Source organism: Balaenoptera ricei, chromosome 11 (genome assembly GCF_028023285.1).
Source record: "Balaenoptera ricei isolate mBalRic1 chromosome 11, mBalRic1.hap2, whole genome shotgun sequence".
Taxonomy (NCBI): Eukaryota; Metazoa; Chordata; class Mammalia; order Artiodactyla; family Balaenopteridae; genus Balaenoptera; species Balaenoptera ricei.
This window is the reverse complement of record NC_082649.1, coordinates 80,636,296-80,653,727: the sequence shown is the minus strand read 5'-3', so window position 1 is coordinate 80,653,727 and position 17,432 is coordinate 80,636,296. Positions and strand designations below refer to the sequence as shown.

The 17,432-nt window shown below is 41.1% G+C and overlaps 1 protein-coding gene across 2 annotated transcripts in view; it reads right to left on the bottom strand.

The window, feature by feature from the left end:
* Positions 1-17,432, bottom strand: part of SYNPR (synaptoporin) — a 296,719-nt gene that overhangs the window by 27,571 nt on the left and 251,716 nt on the right. For both annotated transcript variants that reach the window (XM_059937693.1, XM_059937694.1), the window contains exon 4: positions 13,442-13,640. In XM_059937693.1, the coding sequence (XP_059793676.1) occupies positions 13,442-13,640 (199 nt within the window). The remainder of the gene's footprint in view (positions 1-13,441; positions 13,641-17,432) is intronic.

Sequence of the window (17,432 nt, the reverse complement as noted above, 5' to 3'; positions counted from 1 at the left end):
CCCCAGCAATCCATTCATATATATATATTCTGTCATCAAATTACTTTATATCAGCAAGAGTATAAAGTCTTGGTGAATGAGCTTTATTTTATTAGGCGTGATAGAAAAGTTGTTTCTTTTATTTTACAAGCACTTGGAAAAGAGCTGAATTTTGAAGATAGACTATTACCAGATCTCGACTTCCTTGTGGAGAAAATTCATATCTGAGGTCTTTAAGAGAATCGCTCTTATTCAAGAGTAATTCTTTAGTTTTCTGATTATACATTTCCCAAATAATCTCCCACAAGCACAAAGCAGATAGGTGTCAGTAACCAGTGGCTGAAAGAATGCTTCAGAAGTTTATAAATTTGAATTTGCCTCGATGAAGCACAATTATAAATACCTCTTTTAAATGAACAGTATGAATTAAGGCCAAGTTTCACATTTCAGAGAGGAACAAAGATGACAGAGAAGCTAGTGTACTATATTTTGATTCCATTTCCCCCTTACAAAATGCCTAATCAGAACAAAGTACATGACAGAGATACCTTAAGCTACTTTGGTTGGGCAGACTCCTTGTACGTTGTAGTATGCTTGCTGCAGGCGGAATTTCAGAAGAGCTAGGGCCCAACATTTTGAAACAGCAAGCTCAGTTTCTTCTGAGCTGAGGGATTGTCTTCATAACAATGATGCTTATTTAGATTTCTGGGATTCTGTTGCTTGAAGTGTAGCAGTGCCGATGGATACCTCCAATATCTAGAGATCCAGATCTTGACAAGACAGTGCATATTCTATATTTCTGGCGGTTCTTCCTGTGTCTCTCTTGGAATACACATTTGCTGTGTGCAGCCGGTGCTAGCCACAGTTCCTGGCATACAACAGGAACTCTCAACAAATACGTGTTGAAGGAATGCACACAACAGACCCTATCCTTGATGACCAGCTTGGAAGGACATTCGTTTCACTTTCATACTGACTTTAGGGAACTGTTATAGCTGTGTTAGAAATAGCCCTTGCCCTTCAGATATTTGAGGGTTAGTCATGGAATCCGACAAAACAACATCTAACTCAAGTACAGAGCAGTACTTGAACAAAGAAAGATTTCCACACGGAGGTATGGAAGTTTGAGGAGGGAGAACTCAGATATCTTCTGGAAGAAGGATGTGGACGATGAGGAAATATTGCAGGGAGCAGACAGCGTTTGAGCTGGGTCTTTGAGGATGAGTCAGATTTTGATGGGTTGAGATAGGGTAGGAGAGGAGAACCTTCCAGGTGGCAAGTGCTCAGTAATTATGCAGAAGTAGGCCTGTAAACAGCATGTTTAGGGAATGGTGAGTCGTCCAGTTTGGTGAAAACTTGGGATATAGGGAATGGTAGGACATGGTTTTGAAGAGTAGGTGAAGGGTCATGGCTTAGGAGGGCCTTGAAGGCTGGAGTGAGGAGAGGTGAGCCAGAGATGGACCATGGCATAAACGCAGCTGTGTTTGGAGTGATGGCTGGAAGAATGCAAGACAGGAGGTGGGGGACCACTTCATTGAGAGTCTCCACAAATATGACCTAATACGAATCAATTCTCTCCTTTCCAGAGCCCCTCCCCCTGCCCGTTCCCTATAAACTTTGCCAATCCTCCAGGCCTGAGGGTTTCATAAAGCTCAGAATGGCGTTTTCAGCAGCCAGATCTTCTAATCAGGGACACGAATCCCATATAGTTTGGTCTTGGTTTTTTTCAATCCTGAATCAACAATTTATAGAACAAGTGAAAAAAAAAAAGGGAAGGAAGGCTGTGGGATATAGCTTAACTGGGGGTTTGAAAGAAGCCACCAGATTTACGCAGAAGCTCATGGGAGGCCGAGGGCAGCCGGGCAGGGCTGGGCACAGATGCCTGCTGAGCCTGTTGCTGCCCGGCTATCTGCTGGTGTGCCACACACGGAACTGCAGGCACGAGAGACACCCCGGGATGAAACTTATAAAGCGCTTCCTTATTTTAAAAAATCATCACATGCAACTTCTGTATGTTTGTTTTCTTCTTCTGTGTGTGGCCAGAGGAGGAGTTAATGATCTTGAATTTCACTTACTGAGCCTCAGTGAGAAAGGAGATTGCCAAAGCTAAAGGTCTGCAGAGCCCAGCTCTGGGGCCAGGTGTACGCTGCCATGCAGGTTAATGCCTGTCTTGGGGATTCTCCCTAGTAATTAAAGCCTGAGCTTCTGCATCCTTAAACATGGCTTGAATTGAATTTTTGACGTCCCCTTAGTATCCCAAGTTTCAAAGCAAATGTTTCAGTGGCAGCCTCCTTAAAGCAAGTGGTTTTATTTTTTCCCCCTCAGAAGAAAATATTCTCTTTGCAGATCGTTTTTGGGAGAGCTCTTCTCCAACAGCGTAAGATTGAAGGGTCTATGGTAGAATCCAAATTTTTCATTCAGATCAGAGGTAATTTGTTAGGGATATATTTTATATGGACTTAAAATAGAAACTTCTATAAAAATCAAGAGAACAATCAATTTCTGAGTTTTTATCCTAAAGAAATGATTTAAAATACATGTCAAGATTGAAGCACAAGGCTGATCATCACAGCATTGCTGAAGAGAGAGAAAAATTCAAAACCACACAAAATTCAAAATCCAACAATGAGAGGTTGGTTAAATAGTTTGTATTATCTTGTGATAATGGAATATTATGCAGCCATTACAAATGGAAAGAACTAGAGTTAAATAATAATGAATATTGAAGTACTGCCAGAGTTATTCTATCTTATTCTTTCTTGGTCCTATGAATAAATAAACTGTTTTTAAGCATCTACTATGTGCTTAGCACCTAACCATCATATTAGACATTTGTTATTTAATCTTAGCAAATATCTTTTGACATATGGGTTCTTATACCTTTTTTATAGAGGAGGCAGAAATTATGTATAGGTCAAGATTATTTCATTTGGCAAGTATGAGAAACCCCAAACTAGTAAGCATAAAGGGAAATTCAGTAACTTACAAAAATGGATAGTCTAGAGTGTGTCTGGCTTCAGGTATGGCTAAATCCAGGTGCTCATTTTTGGTTTTGGTCAAGTCACTCTGTCTCTCTTTACCTTTCTTTCTCTCCATATCTAGGATCTGCTTATCTCTGCTCAGCTTTATTCTTTTCACAGATTCCTTCCACATTGTGGGCAGTGTGACCACTATCAACTAAACTCACATCTTCCTAGCCTCACAATTCCAGAGGAAGAACTTCACTCCATAGATAAATCCCAGAGGAGACTCTGACTGCCTGGCTTGAGTCACCTGACCATTTTATGTTATTGGGTGAGGCACCATGACTGATAGTTCAGCAGGACGATATGAGTCTACGAAGGAAGGTGGCAGGCTAACAAAAATGTCTACTATTATATTATTTCCCCCTACATTCTTGCTCAAGCCATTCCCCTAGTCAAAAAGCCCTCCCCTCCATCCAGCTGGTCTCTACTCTTTGTCAAGTCTCACAGACTCCATAAACCTTCTCTGACCACTCAAGCCAATAAATGGCACTTGCTGTTTCCCATTGATTCCTACATGATGTCTCTATCACCAGCACTAGTAAAACACACTTCTCTTGTGCTTTTATCATGATGTGTCTTTGTCCTGTCTTATTGACTTGACTGTCAGTTGCAGCACAGTGAGGGTTTGTATATTTCATGCCACTGCAGGCCCCATAAGTCTTGCACATAGGGGATGCTGAATAGGCTGATAGACATTCTTGGATTTCATTTTCATACTTCCAGGTAAAAGTGGGGTGGCAGCAGAGTACCATGATGAAGAGTGTGTCTCTGAAGCCTCACTCTCTGTGCATCACAGTACAAGTTGCTTAACCTCTGTAAATCTGATCCAGTATCTGTAAAATGGGCACAATAATACCCGCCTTAAAGATGTTTGGAGAATTAAATGAGTTAACTACTATCTAATTTAATTTCTGGCCTGTGGAAAGTGCTCAAGAGTAAATGGCAGCTCAAAGAGTGGCATTTTAGCCTTCTTTTCCTTAGCCTCAACTGCAATTTTTCTAAGTTCTTTTTCCATTGTAATAATTTCCTTTTTTTTTTTTTTTGGTCTTGTAATTTCTAGGTTATCAATATCTACATACTTTTCTGCCTACAGGGGTGGCTAGTCAATTGGGTAGTGGACCCACAAAGCTATAAATAAAAGTCACTGCAATTCAGGCTTAGGTGTTCTTGAGGCAGTATATGAATCAATTAGATCTTTCTTAGACATTTCAGAATAACTTAGAGACAGATTCCAAGTTGCAGGTCTCAGATAAGTGGGTGTTTGAGTGAAGGGGAGATCACAGCTTGCCCAAGCTCTCAGGTATTTTCAATTAACCATGTCCCTCATAAGGGATCCAAGCCAGTTTTACCTTGAGTCACATTCTCTTCTGTTCCCTGGGCAAGGTTTGAAGCTCTCCCTTGCATGGCTCTGTGGCTTTGATTAGAGTCCTGCTAATAAGCAATGGAAATGAAGATGTCCAGCTGGGAGAAAGAGCTAAGAGGGCTGCAAAAAATCCAAGCTCTGGACTTTGTGCCAATTATTTGAAAGTTTAATGAACCGTGGGTATTAGCGCAAGACATTACTGAACTGCTGAAAGCCCCAGTGAATCCAAGCTGCATGTGTGAGTGTCTGCTTGTTCTGGAATCAAAGAAATAAACTCAGCAAAGAGTAAGGATATTTTTGCCATCATGGGGGCGGGGTGAGGTGGGCGATATTTCACCACTTTCAAAAAATGATAGGAGGAGGGTAAAAGTCTGAATCTAGTTTCTCAGTTGGATGCCCCCAAACAATCAAATTTTCCAAGTTTCTACCTGTTACACCACTTTGCTCTTCACACTCTGCTATTTTCAGACTTGCCAACTGACAAGGGATTCAAGCTCCTGTTCTCTGGAGCCTGGCTTATTTAATGGAACTGTGTTCTTTCCCCTCTTTCCCTAAAATATGAGATCTGAGTGCCAGGATGGGGGTGGGAGAGCTGAAGGGAGGGGACCTGAGTGATGGGGACAGAGTGACCCCATCTTAGGGCTGACTGCATCTGTCTCAAATGACAGCAGCTTATACTGAATTTGGAAGCTCTAAAAAACAACAAAAACAATATATAAGAGTGTTTGATGTCAACAGTGCAACAAGAAGCCTTCCAAAGCATTTCTCAAGATGAGAGTCACTGGAGTTCGTATGTATCCACTTTGTTTGCTCATCAGTCCACTGAAATGTAATATACTCTAGCTGCATGGACAGCACAGTATGGACACCGGGCTACATGATGGAAGATAATGGCGTGCATTCATGAGCACTTGCTCCTGTTCTAATTGCTTTCTGTGCAATAACTCATTTAATCTGATCGACGACTTTACAGGCTGGGAACCATTGTTATCTCTATCTTACAGGTGAAGAAACACAAGTACAGAGAGGTTCTATAACCCGTCCAAAGTCACACAGGTGACAGACAGTGGTGCTGAGATTTGGACACAAGCAGTATGGGTACAGAGCCTGAATTCTTAACCACTGGTACCCTACTATCTTCCCATGACAGATTTGGCCTTCAAGGGTAGTAAGAATAAAGCAGGGAACTTGAGGCCAGCAGCTAGGTCTTACTCTGCGGTGTGTCCTTGGTGCCTAGCACAGGGCCCGGGACCCAGCAGGACTTAGACAGCCTTGATCATTACTCTTGAATCCAAGGAAGAGCTTTGTCTTGTAATCAAAAAGGAAACACATTTGGGGCTTTGCCAAATTTCCACTAGGTTCTGGTTTGTCTAACTGAATGATGAGTTCCCTGGAATGAGAGGAAATCTGACAAAAATGGATGGAGTTTGGACACACACTCTCTGCTAGTCCTCTGAAGGCACCGGCTCCAACGCAGGACAGGAAGAGCTCTGGGCCCCTGAATAATCACACTAATTCCGTAAGCAGTTCACTGCTTTGATTAAGGCTATCGGACTACAGCTCGTCTCTTTGTTTAACTAGTTAATTGGAGAAATGTGGTACCAAATACGGTGGGAATTAACCCTGATCTAAGCTTTAATTAAGAATCTGCTAATCATAAGAAAGCTGGAAAAGAGCTGAGGATGTAAAATCTGATGAAACGTGTAGACGTTGTGCTGGGAACATTTAAAGTGGATTAATTTATTTGCCTTCATCTGTGGTGCCGATTCTGGGACGATGTATTTGTTGATGCAAAATATATAGTAGTTTAGATTAACAGTTTGCGTAAGGTTAGGTCCATGCCCATTTTTTTTTTTTTTAACATCTTCATTGGAGTATAATTGCTTTACAATGGTGTGTTAGTTTCTGCTTTATAACAAAGTGAATCAGTTATACATACACATATATCCCCATATATCTTCCCTCTTGCATCTCCCTCCCTCCCTCCCACCCTCCCTATCCCACCCCTCTAGGTGGTCACAAAGCACCGAGCTGATCTCCCTGTGCTATGCGGCTGCTTCCCACTAGCTATCTATTTTACATTTGGTAGTGTATACATGTCCATGCCACTCTCTCACTTCCTCCCAGCTTACCCTTCCCCCTCCCCGTGTCCTCGAATCCATTCTCTACGTCTGCCTCTTTATTCCTGTCCTGACCCTAGGTTCTTCAGAACCATTATTATTATTTTTTTAGATTCCATATATATGTGTTAGCATATGGTATTTGTTTTTCTCTTTCTGACTTACTTCACTCTGTATGACAGACTCTAGGTCCATCCACCTCACTACAAAAAACTCAATTTTGGGGCTTCCCTGGTGGCGCAGTAGTCGAGAATCTGCCTGCCAATGCAGGGGACACGGGTTCGAGCCCTGGCCTGGGAAGATCCCACATGCCGCGGGGCAACTGGGCCCGTGAGCCACAACTACTGAGCCTGCGCGTCTGGAGCTTGTGCTCTGCAACAAGAGAGGCCGCGATAGTGAGAGGCCCGCGCACCGCGATGAAGAGTGGCCCCCGCTTGCCACAACTAGAGAAAGCCCTCGCACAGAAACGAAGACCCAACACAGCCAAAAATAAATAAATAAATAAATAAAAATTTAAGAACCAACCAACCAAACAAACAAACAAAAAAAAACAAACTCAATTTCCTTTCTTTTTAGGTCCATGCCATTTTGTACTGCCAACACTTCTTGGTTTAAAGAGTGAGGAAGTGGAAACTACAGACACACACACACACACACACACACACACCCCACAAGCCAGAATGTCAGATTCTGACAGGTATGCCTACCCCTAAGAAGATACACATTTGGGAGGCTTCAAATGATGTTATTCTTTTTTTGCACCAAATACATTATACTTGAGGCAGAATTTCAAAATAATCTCCTCCGTTTATCCTCTCATCCTCCACCACATGCTGTGAAGTTGTCTTTCCTATTAGCCCAGCCCACCTGGGGAGGGAGTGCCTTGGCTTCCGGGTGGAGGTTCACTTCCTCCTCCTGGTAGGTCACCAAAGCCCAACTACATAACCTCTAGCAGGTCATTTGTAGGAGAGTCATAATTATTAAATAATTTTCCTCATCAGGCTGGATGCTTTTAGTTCACCCATATACACACATTGCTTGGCCTATTGAAGATACAATTTAAGTGAAATACACTTAGACATGAAGTATAACTAACACGATGAGAGAAGAGAGAAGAGAGAGGGAAGAAAGAGAAGAAAAGAGGGAAAAAGGGTGAGGAAGGGGAGGAGAGAGAAGAGGAGAGGCGAGAGAGGGGCTTCTCAGCAATTGCTGAATAGCTCAGAGACTGCAATTCTGATTTCCATCTCTAATGACAGCCAAGAAAGATGCAGTTGAGAGTAGGAACACGCGTTGGATTCTCTGAGCAACCAGCTCTGTGCCTGCCTCCTAGTCTCCTCTCAGTGATGGCCTCAGCCCCTACTTGACAATGGGGAGCCCTATTTTGTTAGGGGGTTAAAAATCCACCTTCCATTCATCTCATAGAGCAGGCTTCCAGAAACAGAAAGGTTAATTGAAAGGCTCAACCTAGCAATTGCGATCTTAGAAGTAGTCCTGAGTCAAGCTTGATCGTGTGGGACTTGGCAGCGGGTCGGGGGCGAGGGAAGAAAGTGCCTGGGGTAAGGGGACTGGAGGAGAGTAGGATTGTGAGGGCTTCAGGCAATTAAAGGAAGGCGCCTGTAATTCCTCTTTAGGGGGCTAAGGTACTACCTAGTAATGGGCAGGAGAAAAATTAACATGAAGGGTAACAACAGGGCTACAATTAGATACCATTAATCCAGCACTTGCTGGTGTGCCTCTCCCTGTGCAAAGCGCTCTGTAGGCATTAACTCTTCCTTTTCTTACAGCAGCCTTGTGACATGTGTATTATTATTAGCTTCATTCTATCGATAAAGTTGTAGGCTTCCAACTGTTAAATAACAGGTCATACAGGGGGATTAAAATCCAGGACCCCATAGTTTAGCCACTACCCTCAAGATCACTGGCCTAAGAGTCTGAGTCCTTGTTCTGCCGTTAACTTCTTTGACCACAGACAAGGTCCCTAATCTCCCAGGGATTCATTTTCCCATGCCTGGTGCTTGATAAAGAGGAGTCACAGTGAATCTGTAGAATGAGGCTGATTGTAATCGCTCCACGTCTCTCTCAGGATTGTTTTGAGGCTGGATGGGAAATATGAAAATATTAGGAATGCATCAGGCATAAAACAAACGTGAGCCATGGTACCACCGTGTGACCGCAATGGGTAAACACTTCTAGCCCCATAAACTGCCTCTGGTCAACCTGGTCTCCTTTATGGGAAAAGGAGAGCTTCAACAACGCAGCCACTTCCTTTCCCACAAAATCTTAAAGTGAATATTGATTCTACTTGACATTTAGAGTAGTTACTTTAAGCCAAATCTCTCGTGAGAAGGATTCACCAAAATGTGGGATGGTGTTGATTAGTTTTTTAAACTACTTTACATTAATATTTAAAAAAAAAACCCTGAAGCCTCACATCGTCACTATTTGACATGAGATCTGAAAATGGTTCAGAACATCCTGTCTCAGAAATCTAGGCAGGAGATTTGGCTTTAAAACTGTACTCTAAGGAACATGACAGAATGATATAACCAGAGGTGACATTTCAATTCCACAATCATGCACCATTCAGGTGGCCACTTCTGCTTTCTGAGAAAGATATTTATTCATCTGTACAAGAAGGCACTCACTGTAGTGACGTACAGTAGCTGGCTGATTCTTTTGGCCTGATTTTCTCACTATTGTGTCATTCAGCATCATTAACAATTATGTTACTTCTAAAGACATGCAGATTCTCATTTTCACTTAAAGGTGGGCAATCTTGTCAAGCATGTTCAGTAGAGAAAGATACCTTAAAAAATAGCCATTGATAATAGCCATTGGCTCCAGTCTGCCTGAAATTGCTCATGACGGCTTACAAATATATAGTAATCAGTCCTGGTAATCTCTGATTTATAATAGCCATTGATCTTGGGCATGTTTAAAGCCTGTTTTCTATCACTGACATCCTTCATGTGCAACAGAGATAAACAGCAGAACCCTCTAGTTATCCAAGCATCATAGATTCACGGCAGCAGTTCTATAACTCCAAATGGATTCTGAAGCCAAATTTAAAAAAAACCCTCTATGACAGTCAAATAAGCAGAAAAGTCTAGGGGTTCTAGGGTTTGGTTTCTCTATATCCTGAGCAAGAAAATAACAGGAGCTGTCCAGGTGTATAAACCAATTTGTCCTACCCACCTATGCCCCTCCAAATTTGTAGCACGTTGCCTATCAGGATTTTGGACCCTCTTGCGTGGTAGTTATGAATTTGGGCCCTGGATTTGGAGAGACCTGGGTTCAAACTCTACCCTCTGACTATTAGTGATGTGATCTGGGAGAGTTAATTGGGTAACTTTGAGCCTCCCTTTCCTCACCTATAAAAGTGTAAAACAATACAAGCTACGGTTGTTGTGAGTATTAAATCAACTCCACACAGAGTAAGAAAGTCTATCAATACCAGCCGGTATTATTGTTGTTACTATTATCAACACCATCGCCATCCTCATCACTTTCCTCCACATTGATCTGATCTGTGCATGATGTATCCTGTCATGTCCTAGAGGATTATAGAGAATCCCGAACTACAGAATAAAGGGAAAAATGTGGGTTTCGTAAAAAACAAAGCAACAATAACAAAAGAATAGTTAGTGACAGGAACAGAGAGAACAAGTAATGATCAGTAGCCATCTTTCTGAATAAATAGGCTTGGCTTTAAAAAAGTACAATTAGGGGCTTCCCTGGTGGCGCAGTGGTTGAGAGTCTGTCTGCCGGTGCAGTGGACGCGGGTTCCAGCCCTGGTCTGGGAAGATCCCACATGCCGCGAAGCGACTGGGCCCGTGAGCCACAGCTACTGAGCCTGCGCGTCTGGAGCCTGTGCTCCGCAACAAGAGAGCCCGCGACAGTGAGAAGCCCGCACGCCGTGATGAAGAGTGGCCCCCGCTCGCCGCAACTAGCGAAAGCCCTCGCACAGAAACGAAGACCCAGCACAGCCAAAAATAAGTAAATAAATAAATAAATTTATTTAAAAAGTACAATTACTGTTAGTTTAGTATTTGAAGGTTTTCTTAGGTATGAACCACCTTCTTGAGATCTTGCTCACACTGTGGATTGGCCTTAACCTGCTAACTCACAGTTAAGGGTGGGTACCACAGCCCACCCCTCCTTCCCCAGTCACGGCCCCATTGTGGTGGGATTAGAACTGGAAAGGCTTGTCATTTGCAGCTGCAATGGCGTCATACTGATCCTCTACATTCATTCTGTCTCTGTGACTCTTAGGATTCGGGCTCGCTTTTAAATTAACTTTTATCTGCTAAGTAATGAGCACATCAGTTTTTTAATATCACTGAAGTCTCACCTAGGAGCCTTTCCCTTTTTATTACTAGAATTAACTCCCCGCTCCTCCCCTTCTTCCACGATGTAATAAAACAAAACCTACCCAATGTAGTACACAATTCAGGATTTCATTATATCCTGCTTGATGGGAAAGACTATTTACACAGAGATGAAATAGCATGGCCTTACCAGATTACTTCTTATGAGGAGAATGTAGTTTTATATAACAAAACAGAGCTTTTCCCACTTTATGGGCAAACTAACTGAGTCAGTTTCTTCTCTCTGGAAGTCAGAGTATTTCCTCAGACTTTAGAATTCTATGAGAGTATCTACATGTATCCAGGAAGGATATACACATGTCAGTTTTATAGTATACACACACACACACACACACACACACACACACACACACACACACGTATGTCAACCTCTCTGATGTATCTATCTGCACATCATGCGAGGGTTAACCCCAAGGTAGGTGACACTGTTAAAGATATTTTAAAACCATTAAGACCAGTAGCTCCAATTTGGGAGGGAAAATTTAAAAAAAGACATCTGTCCAAAGGTTCAAGTTCTGCTGATTGACTCTTCTTTTTCCACAATAACATACTGAAGTGCTATAAAACAGATCTTTCCCCAGTCCCTTCAAACTTAATCATGATGTTTTACAAATAGGGGTTTCTCCCAGTTACCCTTCAAAACATGTTGATTTTAAGTTTCTAGTCTCTATAATATATAGATTAGACTAGAGATCTGTAAAATTTATTTCACTCACATACTCCCTAAAAGAATTTGTAAAAACTGTGTGCCTATTCGTATAAAGTTGACATATAATTTTGTTTTTATTAAAAGTCTAAACAGTTGCAAGAGTGTAATGTTGGGCATAAGTATTGATATTTAAAAATATATCCCATTGTATCAATTTTTAGATGAATTCAATGGAATTGTTATTTGATACTCTCTATTACCCATTTAAAAATTATTAAACAAATTCCTCATTAACAGTCAGAAACTTTACATGTTCTTTTTGTTCTCCTTGAACTTGTATTTCCATTATACTTCCCCCACCGAATCATAGCCTCATATAACATTTTTTTATACTGGAAAGCATTTTATCGATCACTCTGTTACATTTCTTTGCAACAAAAATATGTATATAAATTAAAATTACTCTCTGATTACCCATGACCCTAATGCTTTAAGTATCAAAAATTTTTCTTTTGAGTTGGGTAATCATTAAAAATGTTATTAATGCACAATTGTCCAAAACAACATAAATATATTATACATGTTAATAATTATTAAATTTTAAAAGTAAAATTTTTATTAGAAATGTATGGGACTGTTTTTTCTTCAATTAGCTGATGTACTTTCGAGGGACAAATATTACTTACTTCTAACATGGGACTTGATTCAGCATAAATTCTATTTCCATTTCTCGTTGTACAGATGTGTTGAGAAGGTTTGCTCACAGAAATGAGTAGATGAGAATGGATGGGGTTTTGTTATAGTGATGCCATTAATTTCTCTGAATTCCTTCTGAGTAATATGTCCCAGACCACAGAGTGATCTGTCATCAAAAATTACTTTTTAATGATCTATCAGCTGACGTAGATTAGGAATTTCTATTTTACTGAAAGGAAAAAATTGGAAACCTCCTTAGATGCAAAAGGATACACTACCCAGCCATTTGAATACCTCACTTTTGTCAACAGCAACACCGATATTTCAAATGGTCCTTTTTTTTAATGACTCCAAGGCTTCGCAACCTAGCAATATCCCGTGTATGGGGATGGAAAAGAAGGATGCTTTTGTTTTATAAAAGGGGAATAGGTGATTAAGAAAGAAGCAGTAACATTTTCAGGAGCAGGGCATTCTCAGGAAGATAAGTTTTAGGCAAATGTACATGAGAAAGCTGAAAAATTTTAAATGTATTTCCTTAAAGTTATCCACGCTTATGTATCCCTCTGAGAGTTGTTGTGTCCGCCTAGGTATCTGTGTGTCCCTATTTGGACATGCTGAGCTAGACTGGTTTCACCCAGGTGAGTCCTTGAACCATTGTATAAGGAAAAAGAAAGTGGGGGAGGGTTGGTGGTGGAAAGAGATAAGATCGAGGGGGAGAGAGAGAGAGAGAGAGAGAGAGAGAGAGAAAGAGAGATTCAGAGACAGAGAACTCCATCTTCAAACTAAACCATTCTATGACCAGTCTATCATATACCAAAGGAATAACACATTTCAATAAGTACAAGTCACATTGTCTAAACAACCGGTGAGAAACAATGGTCGACTAACTCCATAATACTGGAATTATAAATAAATCTGCAGCAAGCCTCACTACTCTTTCCTTGATCTCATGAGATTTCCAAGCATTTATTGCAGAGGAGTTTCTAGCAACTCTTACAATACTTCTCCAGCGCAGGGGCACAAAAGAATGACAGGCATGGGCACAAAAGAATGACAGGCATCATGTTTTCGTTTTAGATCTAAGAGATTTGGATGAAAAAGAATGTGATTGCCTTTCAAACACCTGCCCTGAGGGCTCAGGTAACTCCAAAGCCTTTAAGCACTGGAAAAAAGAAATTAGAAGGGACAGAAAAAGTTATTTCATAAAGCAAACCACTTACGATGAGTGGACCCCGGTTGTTTTCTCGATACTTGTTCTGGAAGAAAATGTAAACGACAGTGGCGGCCAAGGAGTAGAGGAAGGCAAAGACAGCCACGGTGACAAAGAACTCTGCCGAAGATGAGGAGTCGCCAATCAGGGCCACCTTCTGCCGCTCCTTCCCCTCACAGGTGGGCACCTCAAACGTCACCTGGTGTAACCTAAAGTACCAGAGACACCAGAGAGGAGAATCGTTAAAATGCTATGGAGAGAAAACTCGATGCCATAAGTGAGATGTGATTTGGGACGTTCATGGCATGCCTCTGTGACAAGTTCATTAGAGAAATTACAGAGATTGTAGCTGGACTCGTGGAAGCAGATACTGCAGTTAAACATCATTCCATTAGGTTTCACAGTAGCTAGTCGCTTTAGAGAGAGGGGAGGAGGGAAGGGGAAAGTGATCCTGAAATGATGATGGGTTAGACTATGACATCCTCCCCCTGAAATTCTCCAGTGGTTTCTCATTATACTTGGACTCACACCCTAACTCCTAAATGTGGCCCACCAGGTCCTGGCTTAGGGTCTTTTCACTGACTGTTCCCTTTTCCTCAATCACTCTGTCTCCTGGCATTGCCCATGGCTGGTTCCTTCGTGGCATTCAGGTGACAGCTCAAAATGTCATCTCCTGGGAAAGCCTTTTCCTGATTATTAATCTAAAATAGTTCTTTTCCCTTAGACATTTCTACCATATCTCCCTGTCATTCATAGCGTCCATCACCAACCACACTTCCTCGGTAATGTATTTAATTACTTGTTTTTTTTTTTTTCTGTCTCCACTTGATTTGGGATCTTGACTTTCTTCTTCTCTGTAAATTCTGAATGCCTGACACTTGTTAGACACTCAGTAAACAGGACTTGGATAAGTGAACAAACATTCTTGATTCTGTAAGATGACTGATACACCCTAGTTTGATTGAACTTTGAGAACTTCTACCTTAGAGAATAAGTTCTATCAGGACAGCATCCAGGCCCAATATATTACTTAATAGAGAAAAATAAGATTTTGGAGGGCAGTACATTCTGCTCAATAAATGACACCTAAGGAAGATGTGTTACATCTAGTACATAGCTCATGTTGTGAACTGGGTGGTGATCTGTAATTCAATATAGGAGCCAAAATTCTGCTTCTTCAGAAATGACTAAATTATTCCTTGAGGTTTAGGGAGGCACTTGGAAACAGACATGAATGACACTCAGTGATATCAGTAAAGGAACACCTGGAAAATTACCTACAAAACTAACAATGATGATAAAACCATTGACGAACACGATAAATTCCCAACTTCTGCTTAAGAAGTATTTCTCTTACTTAGCAAAACTTGATTCCTTTAAAATATATTTTTTGTGTACATTCTCTTACAATTCGGATAATGACAAAATGATAAAATAGTAATACTAATAGCAACTAACATACGGGAGCATTTATGTGCTAGATATTGTGCTTTATATGTATTGTTTCATTTAATGCTCACAGCAGCCCTAGGATGTAGGCATTTTATTGCCCCTTCCCCCTTTACACATGAAGAAACAGGCTTAGAAAAGATTAAGTAACTTGTGCTAAACCACAAAGCTAGTAAATAGGGCCAGGAACTTTTTAACTTCTACGTTAATCTGTTTCTATTAAATAATGAGAATATTAAAACTAGGATGAGTTTTTTAAAAAGTGGAGCCCATGGACAATTAGCATCATAACTATGGGTCTTGTTAAAAATGTACATTCCAGGGGCTTCCCTGGTGGCGCACTGGTTGAGAGTCTGCCTGCTAATTCAGGGGACACGGGTTCGAGCCCTGGTCTGGGAGGATCCCACGTGCCGCGGAGCAACTAGGCCCGTGAGCCACAATTACTGAGCCTGCGTGTCTGGAGCCTGTGCTCTGCAACAAGAGAGGCCGCGATAGTGAGAGGCCCGCGCACCGCGATGAAGAGTGGCCCCCGCTTGCCACAGCTAGAGAAAAGCCCTCGCACAGAAACGAAGACCCAACACAGCCATAAAAAAAAAAAAAAAAAAAAAAGACAGCCCTCTCCACATGGCTTTCTAAAAAAAAAAAAAAAATGTATATTCCAGGGTCTGTCCCAGACCTACTGAACTGAAATCTCTAGGGGTGTAGCCTAGCTGACAACCAAAGCAGAAAACTCCAGTCCCCCTAAGTTCCTTATTTCTCAGAAACCTATTCTTTTTCATTTATTGCTTGACTTGAGAAAACTGTTTACATAGTCAGCTTGATTTTGCTTATTTATACTGAAGATCCTCTTGTTTCTTGTCAACCTGAAAAGTGTACAGCTTCAGTAAAATTCAGGAAAATAGAAGCATTCATCATGGTTATGCTGTAGAGACCCTTTCCTTCCCTTGCCAGAGATACTAAGATATTTCTCAATAGCTGAGTCTGTGGGAATGCTGAAAAATGAAATAGACTGAAAAGGTAATCATGCCAATTATTCTGATAGAGGTGATTTTCAAAAAATGAACCCTTTTTTTCTTACTATCTTGTATACGTCACCCACTCAACATATATTTTTTTAACATCTTTATTGGAGTATAATTGCTTTACAGTGTTGTGTTAGTTTCTGCTGTATAACAAAGTGAATCAGCTACATGCATACGTATATCCCCATATCCCCTCCCTCTTGCATCTCCCTCCCACCCTCCCTATCCCACTCCTCTAGGTGGTCGCAAAGCACCGCGCTGATCTCCCTGTGCTATGCGGCTGTTTCCCACTAGCCATCTATTTTACATTTGGTAGTGTATATATGTCAGTGTTATTCTCTCACTTCGTCCCAGCTTACCCTTCCCCCTCCTTGTGTCCTCAAGTCCATTCTCTACATCTGTGTCTTTATTCCTGTCCTGCCCCTAGGTTCATCAGAACCATTTTTTTTTTTTTAGATTCCATATATATGTGTTAGCATACAGAGAAAGTTTTTCTCTTTCTGACTTACTTCACTCTGTATGACAGAGGGAACCCTCTTGCACTGTTGGTGGGAATGTAAATTGATACAGCCACTATGGAGAACGGTATGGAGGTTCCTTGAAAAACTAAAAATAGAACTACCATACGACCCAGCAATCCCACTACTGGGCATATACCCTGAGAAATCCATAATTCAAAAAGAGTCATGTACCACAATGTTCACTGCAGCACTATTTACAATAGCCAGGACATGGACGCAACCTAAATGTCCATCGACAGATGAATGGATAAAGAAGATGTGGCACATTTATACAATGGAATATTACTCAGCCAGAAAAAGAAACACTCAACCTATATTTTTAACAAGAAGCTCTGTAGTTCACGCAATGTCTAGATTCTGGGGATAACGTAGGGAACAAAGATAGATGGGCTGGTCCCTGCTCATGTTGAAATTCAAGTTTAGAGGGAAAAGATAGCTTTTCTGAAAGGAGCCCCAGGCTAGTCTGGGGGTGGGGTGGTCAGGGTAAGAGTCCCTGTGGAAGTGATTTTTAAGCTGCAGTTTGAAAAGTGAGTAGAAATTGTCTAGATCAAAAGCTGAGAAAAAAGCACAATGAAATATGACTTCACACCTGCTAGGATGGCTACAATCAAAATGATTATAAAATTGGAATAAGAAGAGTTAGTGAGATTAGATTGGAATAACAAGATAGGATTGGAATAATAAGTTCCAATTAGAAAGCTGGGAACTTTCATACATTGTTGGTGGAAATGTGAATGGTACAGCCACTTTGGAAAAACAGTCTGGCAGTTCTACAAGGGGTTAAACATAAGAGTTATCACATGGTCTGACAATTCCACTCCTAGATACATATCCAAGAGAAATGATAACATTTGTCTGCACTAAACTTGTACTAGAATGTTCATATCAGCATTATTCATAACAGCCAAAAAGTGGAAACAACCCAAACATCTGTGAGCTGATGAATGGATAAATGAAATGTGGTATAGCCTTAGGGTGAAATATTATTTGTCAATATGAAGGAATGAAG